Consider the following 19016-nt stretch of genomic DNA (forward strand, 5'->3'; position numbering starts at 1 on the left):
CAGGAGGATAATTGAGTTCCTGCCTGATTCAAACAGTCAGTCTAAACTCTTTCTGAAATACTCATTCACTTTTAAATTGGAAACATTAATCTCTAAACTCCAGTAATATAAAGGAAATGGGGATAGTAAGGGAAAGCAAATGTTATGTTTTATTCATGTTATCTTGACACACTGTTTTACATTTTGTAGTTGATGAACCTTTCGAACGGGAACAGGCAACTCAAGAATTGAATGAAAACAATGAACAAAACGCTGTCTCTGAGGAAGGAGGGGAAGAACAAGAGGAAGAAGCTGTGCCCTTAACACTGGAAGAAAGAGAAAACAAAGATTACCTTAAATCTTTGTTTGAAATATTGATCCTAATGGGTAAACAAAATATTCCTTTGGATGGCCATAATGTCGACGAGCTTCCAGAAGGTATTTTTACTTCCGATAACTTTCAGGCTCTACTGGAATATAGAATAAATGCTGGAGATGAAGTTCTGAGGAAGCGATTTGAGATGACTGCAGTCAACCTTGAGTATTGTTCAAAAACTCAGCAGAAACAAATGCTTGAGATCTGTGAAAACTGTGTTAGAGAAGAGACACTGAGGGAAGTAAGAGACTCACACTTCTTTTCTATCGTCACTGATGAAGTAGTAGACATTGCAGGAGAGGAACATTTGCCCGTGTTGGTGAGATTTGTTGATGATTCTCATAATCTAAGAGAAGAATTCATCGGGTTTTTGCCATATGAAGCTGACCCTGAAATTTTAGCTGTTAAGTTCCACACGACTATTACAGAGAAGTGGGGTCTAAACATGGAGTACTGTCGAGGCCAAGCCTACATCGTCTCCAGTGGGTTTGCTTCTAAAATGAAAGTTGTGGCTACGAGACTCTTGGAAAAGTATCCACAAGCTGTGTATACCCTGTGTTCCTCGTGTGCCTTAAATGTTTGGCTGGCAAAATCCATTCCTGTTGTTAGTGTTTCCATTGCATTAGGAACAATCGAAGAGGTTTGCTGTCTATTCAGTCAGTCTCCGCAATTACTGGTAGAACTGGACAACACGATTTCTGTTCTTTTTCAGAACAATAAGGACAGGGGTAACAATCTGAAGGAGATCTGCCGTTCCCAGTGGACAGGCAGGCATGATATGTTCGAGGTTTTAGTGGACCTCCTGCAAGCGTTGGTGCTGTGCTTGGATGCGGTAAGCAGCGACTCGTCCGTCAGGTGGAACAACTGTATTGCTGGTCGAGCATTTGTACTTTCAAGTGCTTTAACAGATTTTGACTTCATTGTCACCGTTGTCATTCTGAAAAACATTCTCTCTTTTACAAGAGCATTTGGGAAAAATCTCCAAGGCCAAACATCAGATGTCTTCTTTGCAGCCAGCAGCTTAACAGCAGTGTTGCATTCTCTGAACGAAGTGATGGAGAATATTGAAGTTTACCATGAATTCTGGTTTGAGGAAGCAACAAATCTGGCTACAAAACTGGATGTACAAATTAAACTCCCAGGAAAGTTTCGTAGGGCACAACAGGGGAACTTGGACTCGGAGGTAACATCAGAAAACTACTACAAAGAAATCCTTAGTGTCCCCACAGTGGAGCATATTATTCAAGAATTAAAAGATATATTCTCAGAACAACATTTAAAAGCTCTTAAGTGTCTGTCGCTGGTGCCCTCAGTCATGGGGCAGCTCAAATTCAACACGTCTGAGGAGCATCACGCTGACATGTACAAAAATGACTTGCCTAATCCAGACACGCTTTCTGCTGAGCTTCACTGTTGGAGAATCAAGTGGAAGCACAGAGGGAAAGACATTGAACTCCCAGCTACTATTTATGAAGCACTTCACTTGCCTGACATCAAGTTTTTCCCTAATGTTTATGCGTTGCTTAAAGTCTTGTGCATACTTCCAGTGATGAAGGTGGAGAATGAGAAGTACGAAATAGGACGAAAGCGCTTAAAGGCCTACCTGAAAAACACCTTGACAGCACAAAGGTCAAGCAACTTAGCTTTGCTGAACATAAACTTTGACATAAAACATGACTTAGATTTAATGGTGGACACTTACATTAAACTCTATCCTTATAAAGTGGAGTTTCAAGAAGACTTTACTCCCTCAAACAACTCTGAAGTAACAGGAGATGCTTAATTTTCTAAGCTTTACCCAAGCTGTTGAAACAGCTTTTAATTAAGCTTCAGTGCTGAGGAAAACAAAACCTGAGATCTCAAATCACTGCAACTGTGTTTCCATTTTAGGTCTTGGACTGAAGAAGTCAGTGACCCAGGTTATGGTTTATTAGCCTGCATTAAATGTCTTACGCGAACAAAATCAAGCCTGAAAACAAGCCCATGCTCTTGGCAGAGGTGCTGGTTGACTTAACTAGGTGCTCGTGTACTGCATCTTGGAAAAAATACACTGTGGTATTAGATCTGATGGGGCTGTTACATATTTGCTCATGAATTAGGATAAGAAAAAAGAAACCCTCAAAATGCTAAAAAGAGTATTGACCGTTTTAGATCTGTTACTTAGGATTTTATTCTCTTGGAAACCTTTTTAAAAAGAAGTCTTTGATGTATATTTAAATGGCATTTTGGAGGGTGGATTCAGCTATGGCACGATCCCAGTGCTGTGGACTCCTCTCAGTGTAAAGAGAATGTTAGTGACATAGAGGTACGTTTATACGGTTTCCTCGGAAGAATCAACCTCTTTAATGTCTTGATGACTGTTTACATTCCTTTGTGTGAGACACAAACCTTTTTTGTTTCCTTTAGGCTTTTAACAGGCATGGCAGGAGTATGGAAATTCCTAAAAGATACTAAAAACTTAACATTGATTCCACAAACGTTTCAGTCTGACACAAACCCATGCATCTTCTTGTCTGTTTATTTGTAAACTCGCCCAAGAAGGATTAAAATCAGCATTCGTTGTTTGTCTAGATGTAAGATTGAAAATATTGCTGTTATTTTTGGCAAGAATGAAACATTTTTGTACAGTTTATTGCAATTGAAAATAAAATGTGAATTGCTTTTTACATAGTATTGGGTTTCTTAGTAAAGCTGTGCCTCTCTGAGAATGTGTATTCCTTTGTAAGGTACCTTTTAGTTTTGGCAGGTCTTTTCTCTGTTGTTTTTGCACTTCCAGTGAGTAGCATTGTCTGAAGACACAGGAAAATTTGACAGCACTTCTGATCTGTGTGTTCTCCTGAAGGATTTTTAAAGTATTTTGAGATAGCACTAAATAAAGTGCTTTGAGTTGTGGAAGTTTGAACTGAAACAGGCAGAAATAGATGAAATTTGAAATGGTTGAGAGCTTTGCAGCTCTCCTGATGCATGCCAATTTTATAACTTTACAGTTCTCTTATGGACTTCCCAGTTCCAGTGGGGAAGACCCTCAGAAACAGAAAATTGTCTGATTGTCAGAACTATGCCAAATACAGTTCTTAACGTTTAAACGCAGTCAAACAATAACAATAAACTTGAAAATAGCCTTAGAGCAGCTCCAGTGCCTAAAGGGGCTACAAGAAACCTGGAGGGGAGCTTTGGACAAGGGCCTGGAGGGACAGGCCAAGGGGAATGGCTTTAACCTGCCAGAGGGGAGATTGAGATGAGCTCTGAGGCAGAAGCTCTTCCCTGTGAGGGTGCTGAGGCGCTGGCACAGACTTTTCCCAGAGAAGCTGTGGCTGCCCCATCCCTGGCAGTGTTCAAGGCCAGGTTGGACACAGGGGCTTGGAGCAACCTGCTCTAGTGGAAGGTGTCCCTGCCCGTGGCAGGGGCTTGGAACTGGATGAGCTTTAAGGTCCCTTCCAACCCAAACCATTCTGTGATCCTATGATTCTATGACTTACTGAGACAAATTGCAGAAACGAAGGAATAGCAGGTTGCAACGGGAAGTACCCCTTGAACTTGAGAGATTTGTGTGGAGGAAAACCATTTACTCAAACTATAGCAGCTCCAGCCTTATTTCTGAGGGTGAAGAGAAAGGATGTGACCCAAGTGGAACCCAGTAATACAGTCAGTAATACAGTTTTAAAGAGAACACTATTGCTAGAGCAGGTCAGAGACTGTCAGAGAAGTGTCTGTAAATGGGACAAATACTGAAGATAAACTTTCATTCCATGGGGTTTTTTAACAGATTGTTGAGATAGAAGGAGTTACCATCTTACATATCCTGCCAGTTCAGGGCACTATGTATTTCAAGGTGTATCTGCGGTATTTACTTTGCTTTGACCTGGTTTGCTGGCACACTGTGTAGTGAAGCAATAGTTCTGCTTATTTTAAGTATTGCTGCTGAGATATAACTTTAATGAAAGTGGATTTTCCTTACTGTGCTTTGGGAAAAGAATGCTTGTTTTAATATTCCAAACTCTGCTTATTTTTCCCATGGACAGAATTGCTGTTAGAAATCACTGTTGTAACTTAAAGCAGCGTGGAGCATTCTGTTTCCTGCAGTGTTACCTCTGTCACTGGCTGCAGAAATCTGGTACCTGCTGCTGTGGCTGCCAAGGTTTTGCTGTAAAGAATGGAAGGATCAGAACCACTGAATGCTTCAGGGTGCAGGTATCCTGCTTCTCTCATGCTCTGTTCTGTGCAGCTCTGCACATCTCAGAGTTGCCAGAAACCTCCCAGTTACTCTGAGAAGATTATGATAAATCTCTTCACTGGATCTGTTTCAAGAAACAGTTGCTAACCTGGAATAACAATAGGTGTTATACCAGAGTAGGCTTAATATTTGACAATTTCCAGACTTCTAATGCTCCCTACTTTCCCTAAGGAAAACACAAAGAATTGCAGTCTCCCTGACATTTTGCTTTGGTATAAGTAGTGAGGAATCAGCAAAAACAGTGAAGTTGGAAGTTTTAGCTCTGTAGCAGTTACAAAAGATGTTCCTTATGAGTTTAATTTACTTTGCAAAATAGCACTGTTAATGACATATTCATTACAAGGGTGCTGAGGCGCTGGCACAGACTTTCCCCAGAGAAGCTGTGGCTGCCCCATCCCTGGCAGTGTTCAAGGCCAGGTTGGACACAGGGGCTTGGAGCAACCTGCTCTAGTGGAAGGTGTCCTTGCCCGTGGCAGGCGGTTGGAACTGGATGAGCTTTAAGGTCCCTTCCAACCCAAACCATTCTATGATATAAGCCCAGATGGGGTCCTGGTCTTCTCCTCCATTCCCACCCACCATCCTGCAGTGGTGTTGGGCTGAGCAGACATGGCCTGGTGGGCTTTGTGCAGTTCATAGAAGGAGTACCTTGCACAAAGCCTGCAGTAGGGGTGTCTGTGAGGAGGCTGATGCTGATGGGGAGGTTGGACCCATGGCCATCCCTACATATCCACCATCTCACCAGCAGCCAGCTAAAGACACACTTGACCTCCTTCGTCTGCTGGGGGACTTATATTAAAGGTGAATCATCTATTTTATTAAATCAGAGGCCACTTCAAGGGCTGCAGCCAATTATGCCACGTGTTGTCCATATCCCAAAAAGAGTATTTGTGGAGAAATAGGATCCATATGAGCAGAACCTTGCTGTTGAGCACATCCCACTGGAGAACAGCCTTGGGTATCTGTCTGCAGAGATCAGGCTTTGGAGGATTCTGGCCTTAACTCTTAATTTATGGCACTGACGAGCTCTCAAGGATAGGGAGGGATCTGTAGGGGGTCCTGAATAAAGTGGTCGGTGCTGGGACATGCATTTGCCCTCCAAGGAGCAAGGCTTGCTGCTTTCGCCTTTGTGTGAGGCTCTGTGCTCCAGGAATGAGCAGGAATATCATGGTCTGGCCTGAATTCCTCCCTGGAGAAGAGAGAGACAGATGATATCATTGTTGGAGTTGTTTAGACATCATAAAGGTACTTACTGAGATGAGAAAAATATGGGTTTAATTCCTTTTTTAATAACAAAAAAGCAATGGAAAGCTCTGAGTGCCAGGAACCTCACTGAGAAAAGTCTTTGCACCCTGGAGAACTTCTCTTTGCTTATGAATAAGCACTTCTAAAGTCACTTTTGGGTTCATTTTATGTGTGTATCTATGTATTTAAAGTCTGCATAACCAGATGAAGTGACTCGTTTGTCTTGCAGATGTCAGATTTGCTGAGCAATGCTTTGATTAAGGAGCACGACCAAAGTGAAAGGCACATGGTTTATTCCTGAGAGACTTTATCCACACCATACATAGCTCCTCCTGAACCCTGTGCCCTGAGATCCATGCACATTACTGTTAAATCAGGAAAAAGATATTAGCTAATATATGCTAATTATTAGATGGTTTCCACTCTGAAATGGTTAAGTGGAATATGCAACTGAGTATTGACTTTAAGGCTTGCACAAACCTACACCTCCTTAAACTTTAATCCCCTAAGAGCATCATCATTGCAGAATAGGTGTTCATTGAGAAACCTGTGGGTTTTGGCACCCTTCTCCATTATTATAAAAGCTGGATTTGGAAACTACTTGTAATACATGCAATATGACATCAGGTGTCCAGGTATTTTCCAGACTATGTCACATTTTCACAATGGGGATAATGGAACAGATTCACGACTGTGAATCCACTGCTGACGCAGAAACCTACCTCCCATGTTTAAATCTAATTACAAGAAATTAATATAGTCATTTCTTCATTTCCAGCAAATCAATATTTCCTGAAGTATTGTGATGCTTTCCCTGAGCTGAGCATTAGGGCTCCATTAGGATTTTCATTTACAGACAACTTGGAAATATCTTATTCTATGTAAGAGTTGTGCTAGGTCAGATAAAAACATCTCTTGCATTCCTTGCTTGTCCCAGAGCTGCTGCACAGTAGATGTTTCAAAGTGCTAAAGACATGAAGAGTTATTAGTATGCAGGTTTGGAATCTTTTTAGGAATATTTGAATATATCATAGCCTTTAATAACCAGATAGAGCAACCACTTTTTCTGGGCTGGGAAAGAATTTGGGACCAGAGCTATAAAATAATTGGTGGTTTTGATTCAATTATAATTCTGAATAATGAAAAAAAAAAAAGATATTTTAAGTAAAAAGTCATCATCTGGTGTGAAATATAATTTTCTACATTTTTAACCCTCTCAATATTAAATTGAAGACAAATTAAGCCAAACTTGTGTGGGTTCAACCTGAAACGGGAAGTTCAGGTTAGATATAAGGCAGAAGCTCTTCCCTGTGAGGGTGCTGAGGCGCTGGCACAGGGTGCCCAGAGAAGCTGTGGCTGCCCCATCCCTGGCAGTGTTCAAGGCCAGGTTGGACACAGGGGCTTGGAGCAACCTGCTCTAGTGGAAGGTGTCCCTGCCCATGGCAGGGGGTTGGAACTGGGTGAGCTTTAAGGTCCCTTCCAACCCAAAGCATCATCAAAATGAAATATTTAATCTTAAAACCAGAGTTTCATTCATCCTGTACGAACCATGCAGGAAACCAGAGCAATTCGCAGACCAATTTCCCAGCTTACAGAATGTTTCAGTTGAAAAACTTGGATGAATACTATATGAAATCATATGTCTGTCCCACCCCAATCGAAGTCATTTTCATAATAGATAAAGGCAAATTAAATCTTCCTTTTGTTTTCTTTTGCTTTTCTATTAGATTGCTCATCTAATTATAAGGAGTGCACAGTGAGCAAAGCTTTTCACTGGGGTTGGGGTGATTTTTGCTTGCTTATCTATACAATTGTTACTGCAGCAGGGGAGGGGAAGAATGTTTCTGGTGTTTGAACAACTTGGCTTTCCTTCTCCATGTGGAATAAAAGTATGTGTTGTATTACAGAGCAGTCACCTTAGACCTGACATTCTTACGTTTCCTTCCTGTATGGAGAAAACAAAGCAAAGAGTAAGAAGCAAAACCATATACTGGGAGAAAAGATGTCACTACAATTTCTCACTAGGAATGCATAGTGGGCAAATAAAGTGTTTCCACATAGGTGAGGTAAATGCAAAATAATTGTGTATGTGCAAATTTCCTGGAGTCCTTGAGATCAGTGTGTTTCAGAACAGACTTTCCAGGTGCTGCAGTTCAAAACTGAGAAGTTCTGGAGAGTTATCCCACATTTTGGTTGCCCAAAGAAGTGGTAAATGCTCCATCCCTGGCAGTGTTCAAGGACAGGTTGGACAGAGCCTTGGGTGATGTGGTTTAGTGCGAGGTGTCCCTGCCCATGGCAGGGGGGTTGGAACTAGATGATCTTAAGGTCCTTTCCTTAAGGATTCATGATCTCCTTAAGGATTTATGATTCAGTACCAGCTCAGCAGAACTAAGTGGGAAATTGTGACTTTTTCAGCACTTCTCTTGTGTCTAATGCGTAAACCCAATGTCCATGTGTTCATTGTGTGATATTATTTCTTTGCCACTTCTTATGGCCACTTCTTATATTTGTCTGATGACAAATCAGCTCAAGCGTTTGGCTCACTGTTCCTGAGCGTGCAAACTCACATGGCTATAACAAAGACTGGCATGTTCAGGCGTGTGCAAAGCCTGAGTGACTGCTGTTAAGCTGCCACTGAAGGAGATGTCTTCTGGAAGTGGTTTCCCTTAGGATGCCATCACCTGCCTGCACCATCTCAGCATGGGAGAGCGGACCCAGCGCTGTGCCACTGGCATAGGAGAGGATGCACCACAGAGGAGGACATGGAAAGACCAAAGGAGTGAATGTTATATGCGGGTTGTGCTATTCCTTCTGGTTTTTTTCCCCATTGCCTTCTCAACAGCAGTTAGATGTTTAAGTGCAGGATTTTGTTGCAGTAGGAAAGGTCACAAGGAACTTCAGCAGAGCCTTCCCTATTTTTTTGTCCCCTGGACTGCCAGGATCCCAATTTTTATACGGCTTTTCCGTAATGCACTCCAACAGAGTTACTTTGATCTTGTGCGGTGGAAGGATCATAGAATCATAATGGTTTGGGTTGGAAGGGACCTTCAAAGCTCATTTAGTCCAACACCCCCTGCAATGAGCAGAGGCATCTTCAACTAGATCAGGTTGCTCAGAACCACATCCAGCCTATTTTACCACCCTCCTTATAAAGAATTTTCCTTACATCCAGTCTGAATCTCCCAGGATGAGCCACAGACCTCAACAATCTGTTTGCTCAGGTGTGTATCCATCCTTTTTTAATTTCTCAGTCTTCTTTTGTTCTTTTCTTTTTAAGCAGAAAGTTCAGTCAAGTGAATTTCCGCAACAGCTTTTATTTGGCTCCAAGTTCAACTTTATTGTGGTGCTGCTGCTGATCCTGTTGTTTTCCTTCTACAGGGTGGTCGTGGCAGGTTTGGAGCATCTCATTTGTGCAGAATATAGGGAACATGCAACAGATGGAGAAATCCAGCTCCAAAAGGTGGAATGGTTTTCTCGTGCAGAGTTCTCCAAGTCACAGCTAAGAAGGGGCACAGCTTTCTGGGAAAATGTGTGCCCTGTAAAAGAAAAGGATTAGGGAACCGCTTTATAGCTTGTGAGATTTATGGTTTCAGGACAAATGGCTGGAGTTCACTTGGTCTGCAGCTCTAAAGGAGGCCAAAACAAACTGCTTTAAAGCTCTAGTTCAAAAGGATGGCTCAGATTCCCCCCCCCTACATGTGTCTTTGTAAATGATGGGAGTACTGGAAAGAGTCTTGTGTGTCCTGCAGCACCTCTAAGTTACTGCTTTATGTTGCCCGAAAGTAGTAATATTGAAAGGTAAATTTGTTCCAAATGTCCCATCACAGTGGAAATGTCAACCTGGAAACACAGTGATGGAGCAGATATTTTATATAGAATCATAGAAAAGTTGGAAAAGACCTTTCAGATCATCAAGTCCAACTGTTCCCCAGCACTGCCAAGGCCACCACTAACCCATGGCACTGAGGGTCTCGTCTGCACGGTGTGTGAACACTTCCAGGGATGGTGACTCCAGCCCTGCCCTGGGCAGCCTGTTCCAATGCCTGATAATGATACATGATGGGAAGGGCTGCAGCGGAAATGTGTGATGTGACCTTTTCTCTGTCTCTTTGAGAAACACAAGCACAAGGCATGGCATTACCTTGCTATGTTGGAGAGAAGAACTGAGGTTGTTTTGGGATTAGCAGAGCCAAAGAAGCTTTGTTTTATCTTGACTTGTGTTTCCAAGGGGAGCTTGCCTGTGTGGATTCTCCGATGCCTGATAGGGAGCCCACATCCAGTTATTTCCTGTAGTAATGTGAACTTAAGGGGCTCTGTCTCTTGCAGCATTGTAGAACCTGTCTTCCTTCCCCATAAATTGGCTGGTTGCTTCAAAGGTACTAGTGGAAGGCTTGATAAGCTCACACAAATACCACAGCACGTTTAAAGGGTTTTTTAAACACCTTTTCTTTCAGAAACTGGGCTAAAAATACCAAGTCAAAGAATAGCATGTGTAAGAGCATGCAAACTGTTAACACCATTTGTCTCTGACAACTTAGTGTATTCTATCAGACAAACAGGGTAATTCATTTACTTTTTTCTATTGAAAAAACAGGCATTTTCAAGGCCAGATTGGACTGGTCTAGTGGAAGATGTCCCTGCCCATGGTAGGGGGTTGGATGTGGATGGGCTTTAAGGTCCTTTCCAACCCAAACCATTCTATGATTCTATAATAGGATTCTTTTAGGTTTTAAACATAGAAAAAGTGATACATAGAACAGGACTGGATAATTTACTGAAGATAGATTATTAAATTTGATGATTCCCAATAAGCATCTCAAATTGAATTTACCCTGAAGGATTCAGCCTTCCAGCCCAATAGCATAAAGACTGGCTGTAATGTGACCACGACAATTCTGGCATAGGGGTGTTTGTCCCTGCCTGTTGCTTCGCATTCGTTCTTGAGCCCAAAAGGCCTCCCAGGCTGCTGACAACACTTATCAAGCCCAGCTGCTGAGGAAGGATGCTGATTGTAGGCAGCCCATAGTATGTCATGGAGAAAACATTTCCTTCTTCTCTGCTTTCCAAGTCACTGAGGTCCTTCTGTGCAAACAGAGACAACGCTAAATTGCTGCTTGGCAGCCTTCAGCGTGGCCCTATGGAGTCGTCTGCCTACCACAGAGAGCCACCTGCCTTTAAATGCATTCACCACCTTTGCACTGATCTAAACGTGCTCCAGAGCAGTAGGGAAGAGGAAAGCAAACCAGGAAGGAGAGTATCTGTCACAAGCAAATGCATTCGGGTTTTCTAATGAGGCTGGTGATCATGGATATCTCAGGTGTAAGGTGGTTAATTTGCAGCCCCTGCCCAAAAGGCTTTCTAACAGTATATTCATGGCCATAAAGGCACCTTTGAAATTTGGTGCCATTAAAATGTCTTCTTTCATATAAATTCTCAGTACTTCAGCTTCTCAAAGTACATCACTTTGAGAAATGATGGCATTGAAGGACCATCAAAGGAACCTAAAGATTGTAATAATTTGGGTTAGAAATTAAAATCAAATTCTTGCTTACTCATCTTTCAGTAAGTGATTGTATGCTTTAGTGCTCATACCTAGATGTTTAGACAAATGGCCTGATTTTGAAGGTTCAGAGGTTGCCTTGAATCTCCCATGCAGCTTTTTGGACTCACTTTTCTTATTATTTAAGCAGGGAAAAGCAATAATTTGGGAGCTGGAATTGATGCCAAGGAGCCCTGTAAAACCTATGTGTCTTCTGCTTTCTGGCCAAGCGTTTCCCTTCTCCTCATGGGTTGACACTGCGAAAGCAAGTCCAGTAATGATGAGGGAAAACAAGGAAGAGGTTTCTGGGAACAGCAGCCAAATCTGAGGAAGTATTTAGAGCTCAGTCTGTTATGGATTTGAGCTCTTTAGGCTTGCACTGAAATGAAGTATCAAGTGACAAGAGCCACATACACTGGTTCCTATATTACAGCAATTGAATAGAGAAAAAGAGATCGTCCCAGTTCTGTGAGCTAAATAGTTACTTCATTTATATCTTCCCTATTCCCAAAAGAGAAGACACACTGGACAACTCCTCCGTTGTCTTTTTTTACTTCTAGGAGATAATGGATGTCCTTGGATCACAGCATCCCCAAAGTTGCCATTGTCTCTAAAACTGCAGCTCAATATCTTGCTGCAGACACTGGCCAGACCCAGCACCAAAAACCTCTTTAAGATATATTATAAGGTGAGATGCCTGAAGCAAAAGCTTTCTCCCGACCTCTTCCTTCTCCCTAGTAGCTTGAGGTTCAGCCGCACACTAAGCTATAGGTATTTACAGCCTCCTGTAAGCTTAATACTACTGATTACACCTCTGGATAGTGCTTTTATCCTTTTACAGATAATATTTCCTTCGCAGTGTGCTGGAACTCACCAGAAACTGAAACATTTACTACAGGAGATGTAGCTACCAATATTAAGTGTCTTTGAACTGCAAAGATGCTGGTTGTCCTCTTGGTTTTGGGTTTCTGCCTGCCTACAGGGAAGGACTGATGGAGTCAGCAGGCTTGGAGACAAGGACTTGGCACGGGAAGGCAGCAATGTTCAGGATGCAAGAAGGTTGTTTTCAATAGCGTGAATAATCAGTGCTAGAGCAGGTAATTGGAAGGCAGGGTGGATTCTGCATCCCATAGGGGCTTCAGAGTAAAATTAGGTGGTTTTCTGTAAGTTGGGCTTGGTCAGCCTGGAGAAGAGAAGGCTCCTGAAGGGGACACCTTAGAGCAGCTCCCAGTGCCTAAAGGGGTTGCAAGAAACCTGGAGAGGGGCTTTGGACAAGGGCCTGTAGGGACAGGCCAAGGGGAATGGCTTTAACCTGCCAGAGGGGAGATTGAGATGAGCTCTGAGGCAGAAGCTCTTCCCTGTGAGGGTGCTGAGGCGCTGGCACAGACTTTTCCCAGAGAAGCTGTGGCTGCCCCATCCCTGGCAGTGTTCAAGGCCAGGTTGGACACAGGGGCTTGGAGCAACCTGCTCTAGTGGAAGGTGTCCCTGCCCGTGGCAGGGGGTTGGGACTGGATGAGCTTTAAGGTCCCTTCCAACTCCAACAGTGAGGGGACCAAGGTGTTCAACAGAACACCTAGGAGCAGAGCGGAAAGCTTATAAATGGTTAAAAATGGACTTCATAATTTCCTTAATGGATTTGATATGGACACTCCTGGAAAAAGTGGTGCTTTTCTTTGCAACTTAAAATGTGTTAGGAATCACTGCCAAGAAAACCATGTCTAATAAAGAAAATCACTACCAAAAAATCACTACCAAAGTTGAAAGGGTAACTCAAAACCCCCCACTTATTGCCTTCTTTTTCCACTGAATCCTCTAAAACACTTAATGTTTCCCAGCTGGTGTGGAATCACATCAAATATCTGATCCCAACTGCTTTGGAGATCCCTAACTTTCCCTTTGGCCAACCAAGCAGGTGATTAGGTGTCTCAGTGTTTCACTTTGCAATGCCTAGTTGAATTCAGAGCCTAAATTTGGTTTTCCAAACTGATTTACTCATGTAAGAGCCTGCAGATAACTGAAATATGCAATGCTGCAAGTGGCTCAGGATGGGACCGCACATGTACTTGGGTACCACTGCTCAGATGAACAGAGATTTGCTAAGTGGGCTCCTAAGTCTCTCACTTCAACTCTGGATTGCTTATGATCACATCCTCACACTCCAATGTTCCTATAAGTCATTTAAGTGTTGCAGTACTGAATACTGCTAAATACCCGTTAAAACCTGGCCCATGGTCTTCTCTTGCTTGAGCATCTGTCTTGCTGTCGCAACAGTCCTGTCATTGGCCAAATGTCTTTCATTAGATGAACATGAACCCTGCAAAGTCATTATAAAGAAAAAGCTTCTACCTAGACTGGTAGTTCAGCATTTACATCTTTCATCTTTCATTTGGAGCATTATGTTTAATCCATTGTCTGTGACTGTAGAGTAAATGCGTAGTAAGGCTACAGGCTTTACCGAAGATAAGCCCGGTTTTCACTGCAGGTAAATTGGCAGTATTACCTGCTCCACTAAGAAACTGCATTTTGCCCTTGCTTTGTTGAGTTCTTAAAGGTTGGGTTCCTTTTTAAACAGCTGCCAAAGCTGGATAGTGGCTGGTTTGTGTCCAGTGAAGAACAGACTCAGACTAAATGAAACAGCTGCACAAAGATGTTCAACATAATAGGTAATGCGAGTCTTTAAACTAAACCCAGTGCCATCAAAGCCAGAATCTGAAAAGCTCTTAACAGAAAACATATTTGTAAAGAACAGATGGGGGAAAAATTGCTCGGAGCTGTATGACAGGATCACATCAATCAGCCCATACAGAAACCCTCACACATGACCAGAAAACCATAACCAGAACCAGGCACGATACTGATCCCTCCAACTCCTCACAAACCAAGAGATTCAGGGTGAACAACGTCCTGGGAGGCTGAGGACATGCAGGAAGCACAGTAGTTGTAGAGGTGTTTTATCTCTATAAAGCTGGGGTTTGGGAGATTTAGGAAAGCATCATTCCAATACGTTTTTCAACAGATCAGTTAGAAATACAGCCTCAAGCTCCCAACCAGTCCTTTTTATGTGCAGCAGAAAGCCGGTGATAATTGAGCTGTCTGAAAGATGAAGCAAATCACTCCAGTATATTTCCTTGCGTATTTTGATGTTATTTTTTTGCCACTAGATGTCTCTGCTGACTTGGCATAGAATCATAGAACAGTTTGGGTTGAAGGGACCTTAAAGCTCATCCAGTTCCAACCCCTGCCATGGGCAGGGACACCTTCCACTAGAGCACGTTGCTCTAAGCCCCTGTGTCCAACCTGGCCTTGAACACTGCCAGGGATGGGGCAGCCACAAATTCCTTGGGCACCCTGTGCCAGCGCCTCAGCACCCTCACAGGGAAGAGCTTCTTCCTTCTATCTAACCTGAACTTCCCCTGTTTCAGTTTGAACCCATCACTCCTTGTCCTATCACTACAGTCCCTGCTGAAGAGTCCCATTGTACTGGGTGAGCCACCTGTCCTGGTGAACAGGGGAGACCAATGTGGAGATCAAGCTGTGACGAAACCTGCTTGTGACTTTAGTTCCTAGGGTGTTCTTTCTCATTAATAGTATCTTCTGTTTAACACAAAGATAAGAGTCTGTGAGAGCTTTCTCAGCTATATCTCCCTTCTTTCAAGTATCAAAATGGGAATAAGCCACTTGCTGTCATCCAAAGGGCTGTGGGACATTGTGTAGAGCTCAGGGTGTCTGATCAAGGCACCCTTTCATTAGGTGCTAATGACAGACATGAGAAGGATGGGAGGAACATCACAGGGATAATCTGTATCATCAAGTGCAGATGTTGATTCCAACCTCCCATACTCTCAGATTTGGGGTGGCTCAATGTTGGAAAACATGTCAGATGGTACCTAAACTGTGTACTCCAGGTGTCAGGACTGGATAAAATGATCACAGCAGTAACTGTGTGTTCTCTGGAAGAGAGCTGGTTGTCTTCTGTTGGGTTGCAGCAAGGCGCATGGACTTAATGCATCCTTTGGCCATGGCTGCAGGATTGCACCCAGTGACTGACAGCTTATACTGAGAGTTGGGGAACAGGCACAGAATGGAGCTGCTCGAGACTGTAGGAACTCTGAGGCTATTGCCCTTAACATGTAAAGGGTACCCAGCTTAGAGGTTAAGCAACATGTGCTGGGATCGAAGCTATGGCCCTAGCGAGTGCTGTGCCTGAGGTTTCTGATAATCCAAGCAAGAGCAAGCCTGGCACTTATAGTGGTGCTTTGTGATGCCAGGGCTACAGCAGAGGCCACTGCCACTTGCCTGAGATTTGAAACCTGGTCCAAAATGGGTTTTTTGCCATTCATGTCATTACAGGGACTAGTCCTTGCCCTAAGAGAGAGCTTCTCCCCTCTTGGATAGGCATGACCATGCCTTGGATAGGTTTCTGGGGGAGTGTGAAGTCTCAGGCTTACAATTTCTTCACCATTACAATGAGTAGATAAACTCAGCAAGGCTTCAAAACACTGTCATCACTTTTCCCTTTTGCAGCTCACCATTCCCTGTTTCCATTCATTCCAAAGCGAGGAGCTTTCAACACCAAACGCCACCTTCCCCATTTCACAGTGTTCCCACGACAGTTCAGGGCAGTGTCCAAGTGCAAGGAAATTCCAGGGATGCTCAGAGGCGTATCTCAGGGGAGGAGCTTGGAAGAAGATATCAGAGGCTTCATGTTTTAACAGGCTGCCCTCAAGATAATGGTGAGAATTAGAGAGTTTTCTCCCCTTTCCATTATTTAGCTGTGTATCTCAGTAGCGGTTATCAGAAGGAAGTGCTGCACGGGATAGGTGGGGCTTTGACAAACAACCATATGATATAAATCCTGGGACTGGCAAATGTGCTCAACATATCTTCTGAACTCGTGTGACAGCACATGCAGTCCGAGTTTAAAACCAATAACAGCAGGAAGAGAAGGTGAGATGCAGAGCTTGGGCTGGTCCTTGAGTCTGATATGGCATCTCCAAATAACAGACCTGAGAACAGGAGGATATGTGGCTCTGTCCTTTCTTTACCTGCTCCCACTAATGGAAAAGCTGAGGCTAAAACTGGTGTGTGTTTGAGTGCAAATCCCTTTTCTTTTCCCTCATGGATTCTGTTTTCGTTCTTTGTTATGATTTGGGTCAGCAGTAAACCTTGGCATTGCAGTGACTGCTGCTCTGAATTGCAAAGGGATGCTTTCCCACTCTGTGGGTAATGTATCATAGAATCATGGAATGGTTTGGATTGGAAGGGACCTTAAAGCTCATCCAGTCCCAATCCCCTGCCACGGGCAGGGACACCTTCCACTAGAGCAGGTTGCTCCAAGCCCCTGTGTCCAACCTGGCCTTGAACACTGCCAGGGATGGGGCAGCCAAAACTGATGCCCGATAAGGTTTTCATTTCAGTCTTGGTCTCTCTTTGCTTCCAGGTGACCTCCTGAGCTGAATCTGAACCCTTGATCCTCACTCATGGGGTAAGGGTGTACCACGCTTGACCAGTGTTTGCTGATGAGACCATGTCACCATTGCTCTTGCAAGCAAATAAAACTCTCTGACTCCATCCATATCAATAACCAGCACAGGTCTCAGCTGACCATACACCTAGATTTGACGCATGGTCATTGGAACAGTTTTGGCCAGTCCCAATCAGTCCTATAGCTGCATGGGCCAGATAGCCTTCCCGGTGATGAGGATGGATGTGACCAACCTGTTCTGGAAAGCAATAGAGATTAATGATAAAGGAACAGATCCTTCCATCTCATCTGGTTATTGAGCCAGGGAACAGGCCTTGGCAATGCTTATTTTGCTGGCATAAAGACAACTGAGATGCTTAAGTGCCTCCTGTAGAAGATGTTCTGGTAAGATGAGCTGCATAGGTCAGCACGTTTCAGCTCTTTATGGGTTTGTTCAGTTCTGTCCCTTCCCACATATGAAGTACATTTGGGACCTTAAACCTAAAGCTGGCAGGGGAAGAGATGGGGAAGGAGCAGAATGGGTTTTATCAGATCACTTTTGTTTGAGGCTGATGTCTCCAGCCCTTCAAGGACACCTTGAATCTCATGCTTTGTTTGAAACATGAAGTCGAGGAGTTAGGCATCAGTTGAGCAATCTCCTCTTTGCTTTAACACTTTCCCTAATTCTTTGTTCCAGTAAAACCACTGAATCCAAAGTGGGAAATCATATCCAGGGTGGATGCTAAAGGCAAGAATGTAGACAAGATTCTGAGTAAAGTTTACAAGCAGCTTCTCAAATGGCTTGAAAGAAGTTCCCTTGGCTGTCTTTCAGTTATTTCCCCAACTCATCCCTCTGCCTTGTAAACTGTTTGTACAGAAGGACAACTATGTCTATACTTTGCAAGTATTTGTTCTGGTTCTCTATCACATTTTGGGTCAAAGCAGAGATAAGATTTCCAAACTGCAAGGAACCCACATCTTTTCATATATTTGCCTGAGATGAAGAACTTCTTACCTGGTGATTCCTGGGACAGAATGTCCAAACAAAGCCAGTAAAACCCTTTCCATAAGCTGAATCCTCTTTCTGTGTGAGCAGCCTTCACCCCAAGGCAGCTTTAACACCACATCAGAGCCCAGCATTCAGCTCCCACTGAACAGCAGTGCTCTTTGGAAACAGGTAAGAACCAGGAGAAAAAGAGAGGTGATGGGTAAAGGGGATGGGGAAGATGAGGCACAATGACAATGAGAATGGCTCTAAGCCTGTTGCTACAAACTGCATCTTCTCCCAAAATCACAGAATTATAGAATGGTTTGGGATGAAGGGACCTTAAAGCTCATCCAGTCCCAACCCCCTGCCACGGGCAGGGACACCTTCCACTAGAGCAGGTTGCTCCAAGCCCCAGTGTCCAACCTGGCCTTGAACACTGCCAGGGATGGGGCAGCCACAGCTTCTCTGGGAAAAGTCTGTGCCAGCGCCTCAGCACCCTCACAGGGAAGAACCTCTGCCTATTATCTGATGAAATCTAAATCTTAATCCTTCTTTTATGAACAGATGCCGGAGAGTAAAGTTTAAAATAGCTGTATCTAGATTTAGGAAACACAAGATCTCCAAAGTATTTCTTATTCTGCTTGCACTTTACATGTGTTTTATGGTGCCAGGAACAATTCATGCCAAGAGTCAGTGATACGTGGACACACAGTCTGTTGCCATTGACATAATTTAATGGTGATCTTTATTGTTGTCACGCTGCAGACAAGGGCTGGTGCTGGAGGCAAAGGGAAATCATCCGTGGAAATGCAATCTGCATGGCTGAACATGGATAAGGAGACAGCAGGAGTGCTGCATAGGATTGAGTGTGCACCACAAATGAGATAGGAGGGGAAAAAGCCAGTGAGATTTTCAGAAAATATCTCCTTGGCAGTTAGGGTGGAATTAAGGTCTTAAGCAATGCATTTGGTTGCAGAAGCAGCAGAAGGATGAAGGTAAGTGGAAAAAGGTGGAGGTGCTCATCACTGAGGACTGTAGGAGGCAGATGGGACACTTTGGGATTCAGGTAAACTTTAGCCATCTAAGGGCTTCAAATAAATACAGTTGACGTGGATGGGGCTTGGAGTAACCTGCTCTAGTGGAAGGTGTCCCTGCCCATGGCAGGGGGTTGGAACTGGATGAGCTTTAAGCTCC

The 19016-nt window shown here is 43.6% G+C and overlaps 1 protein-coding gene across 7 annotated transcripts in view; it reads left to right on the forward strand.

Annotated features, from left to right (window-relative positions):
- The window catches only part of THAP12 (THAP domain containing 12), a 31078-nt gene extending 12354 nt beyond the window's left edge, over positions 1 to 18724 (forward strand). For 2 of the 7 annotated variants that reach the window (XM_030476955.2, XM_030476948.2), the window contains exon 5: positions 190 to 3057. In XM_030476955.2, coding sequence (XP_030332815.1) covers positions 190 to 2138 — 1949 coding nt within the window. In that variant the 3' untranslated portion in view covers positions 2139 to 3057. Of the gene's footprint in view, positions 1 to 189; positions 3058 to 3734; positions 3753 to 5722; positions 5728 to 7252; positions 7282 to 8105; positions 8134 to 17599; positions 17607 to 18710 lie in introns of those variants that run through there. The other 5 variants (XM_030476953.1, XM_030476952.1, XM_030476951.1 and 2 more) reach the window with 5 other exon arrangements.
- The last annotated feature ends 292 nt before the right edge of the window (positions 18725 to 19016 follow it).

The sequence above is a fragment of the Strigops habroptila genome, chromosome 2, assembly GCF_004027225.2.
Source record: "Strigops habroptila isolate Jane chromosome 2, bStrHab1.2.pri, whole genome shotgun sequence".
NCBI classification, from domain to species: Eukaryota; Metazoa; Chordata; class Aves; order Psittaciformes; family Psittacidae; genus Strigops; species Strigops habroptila.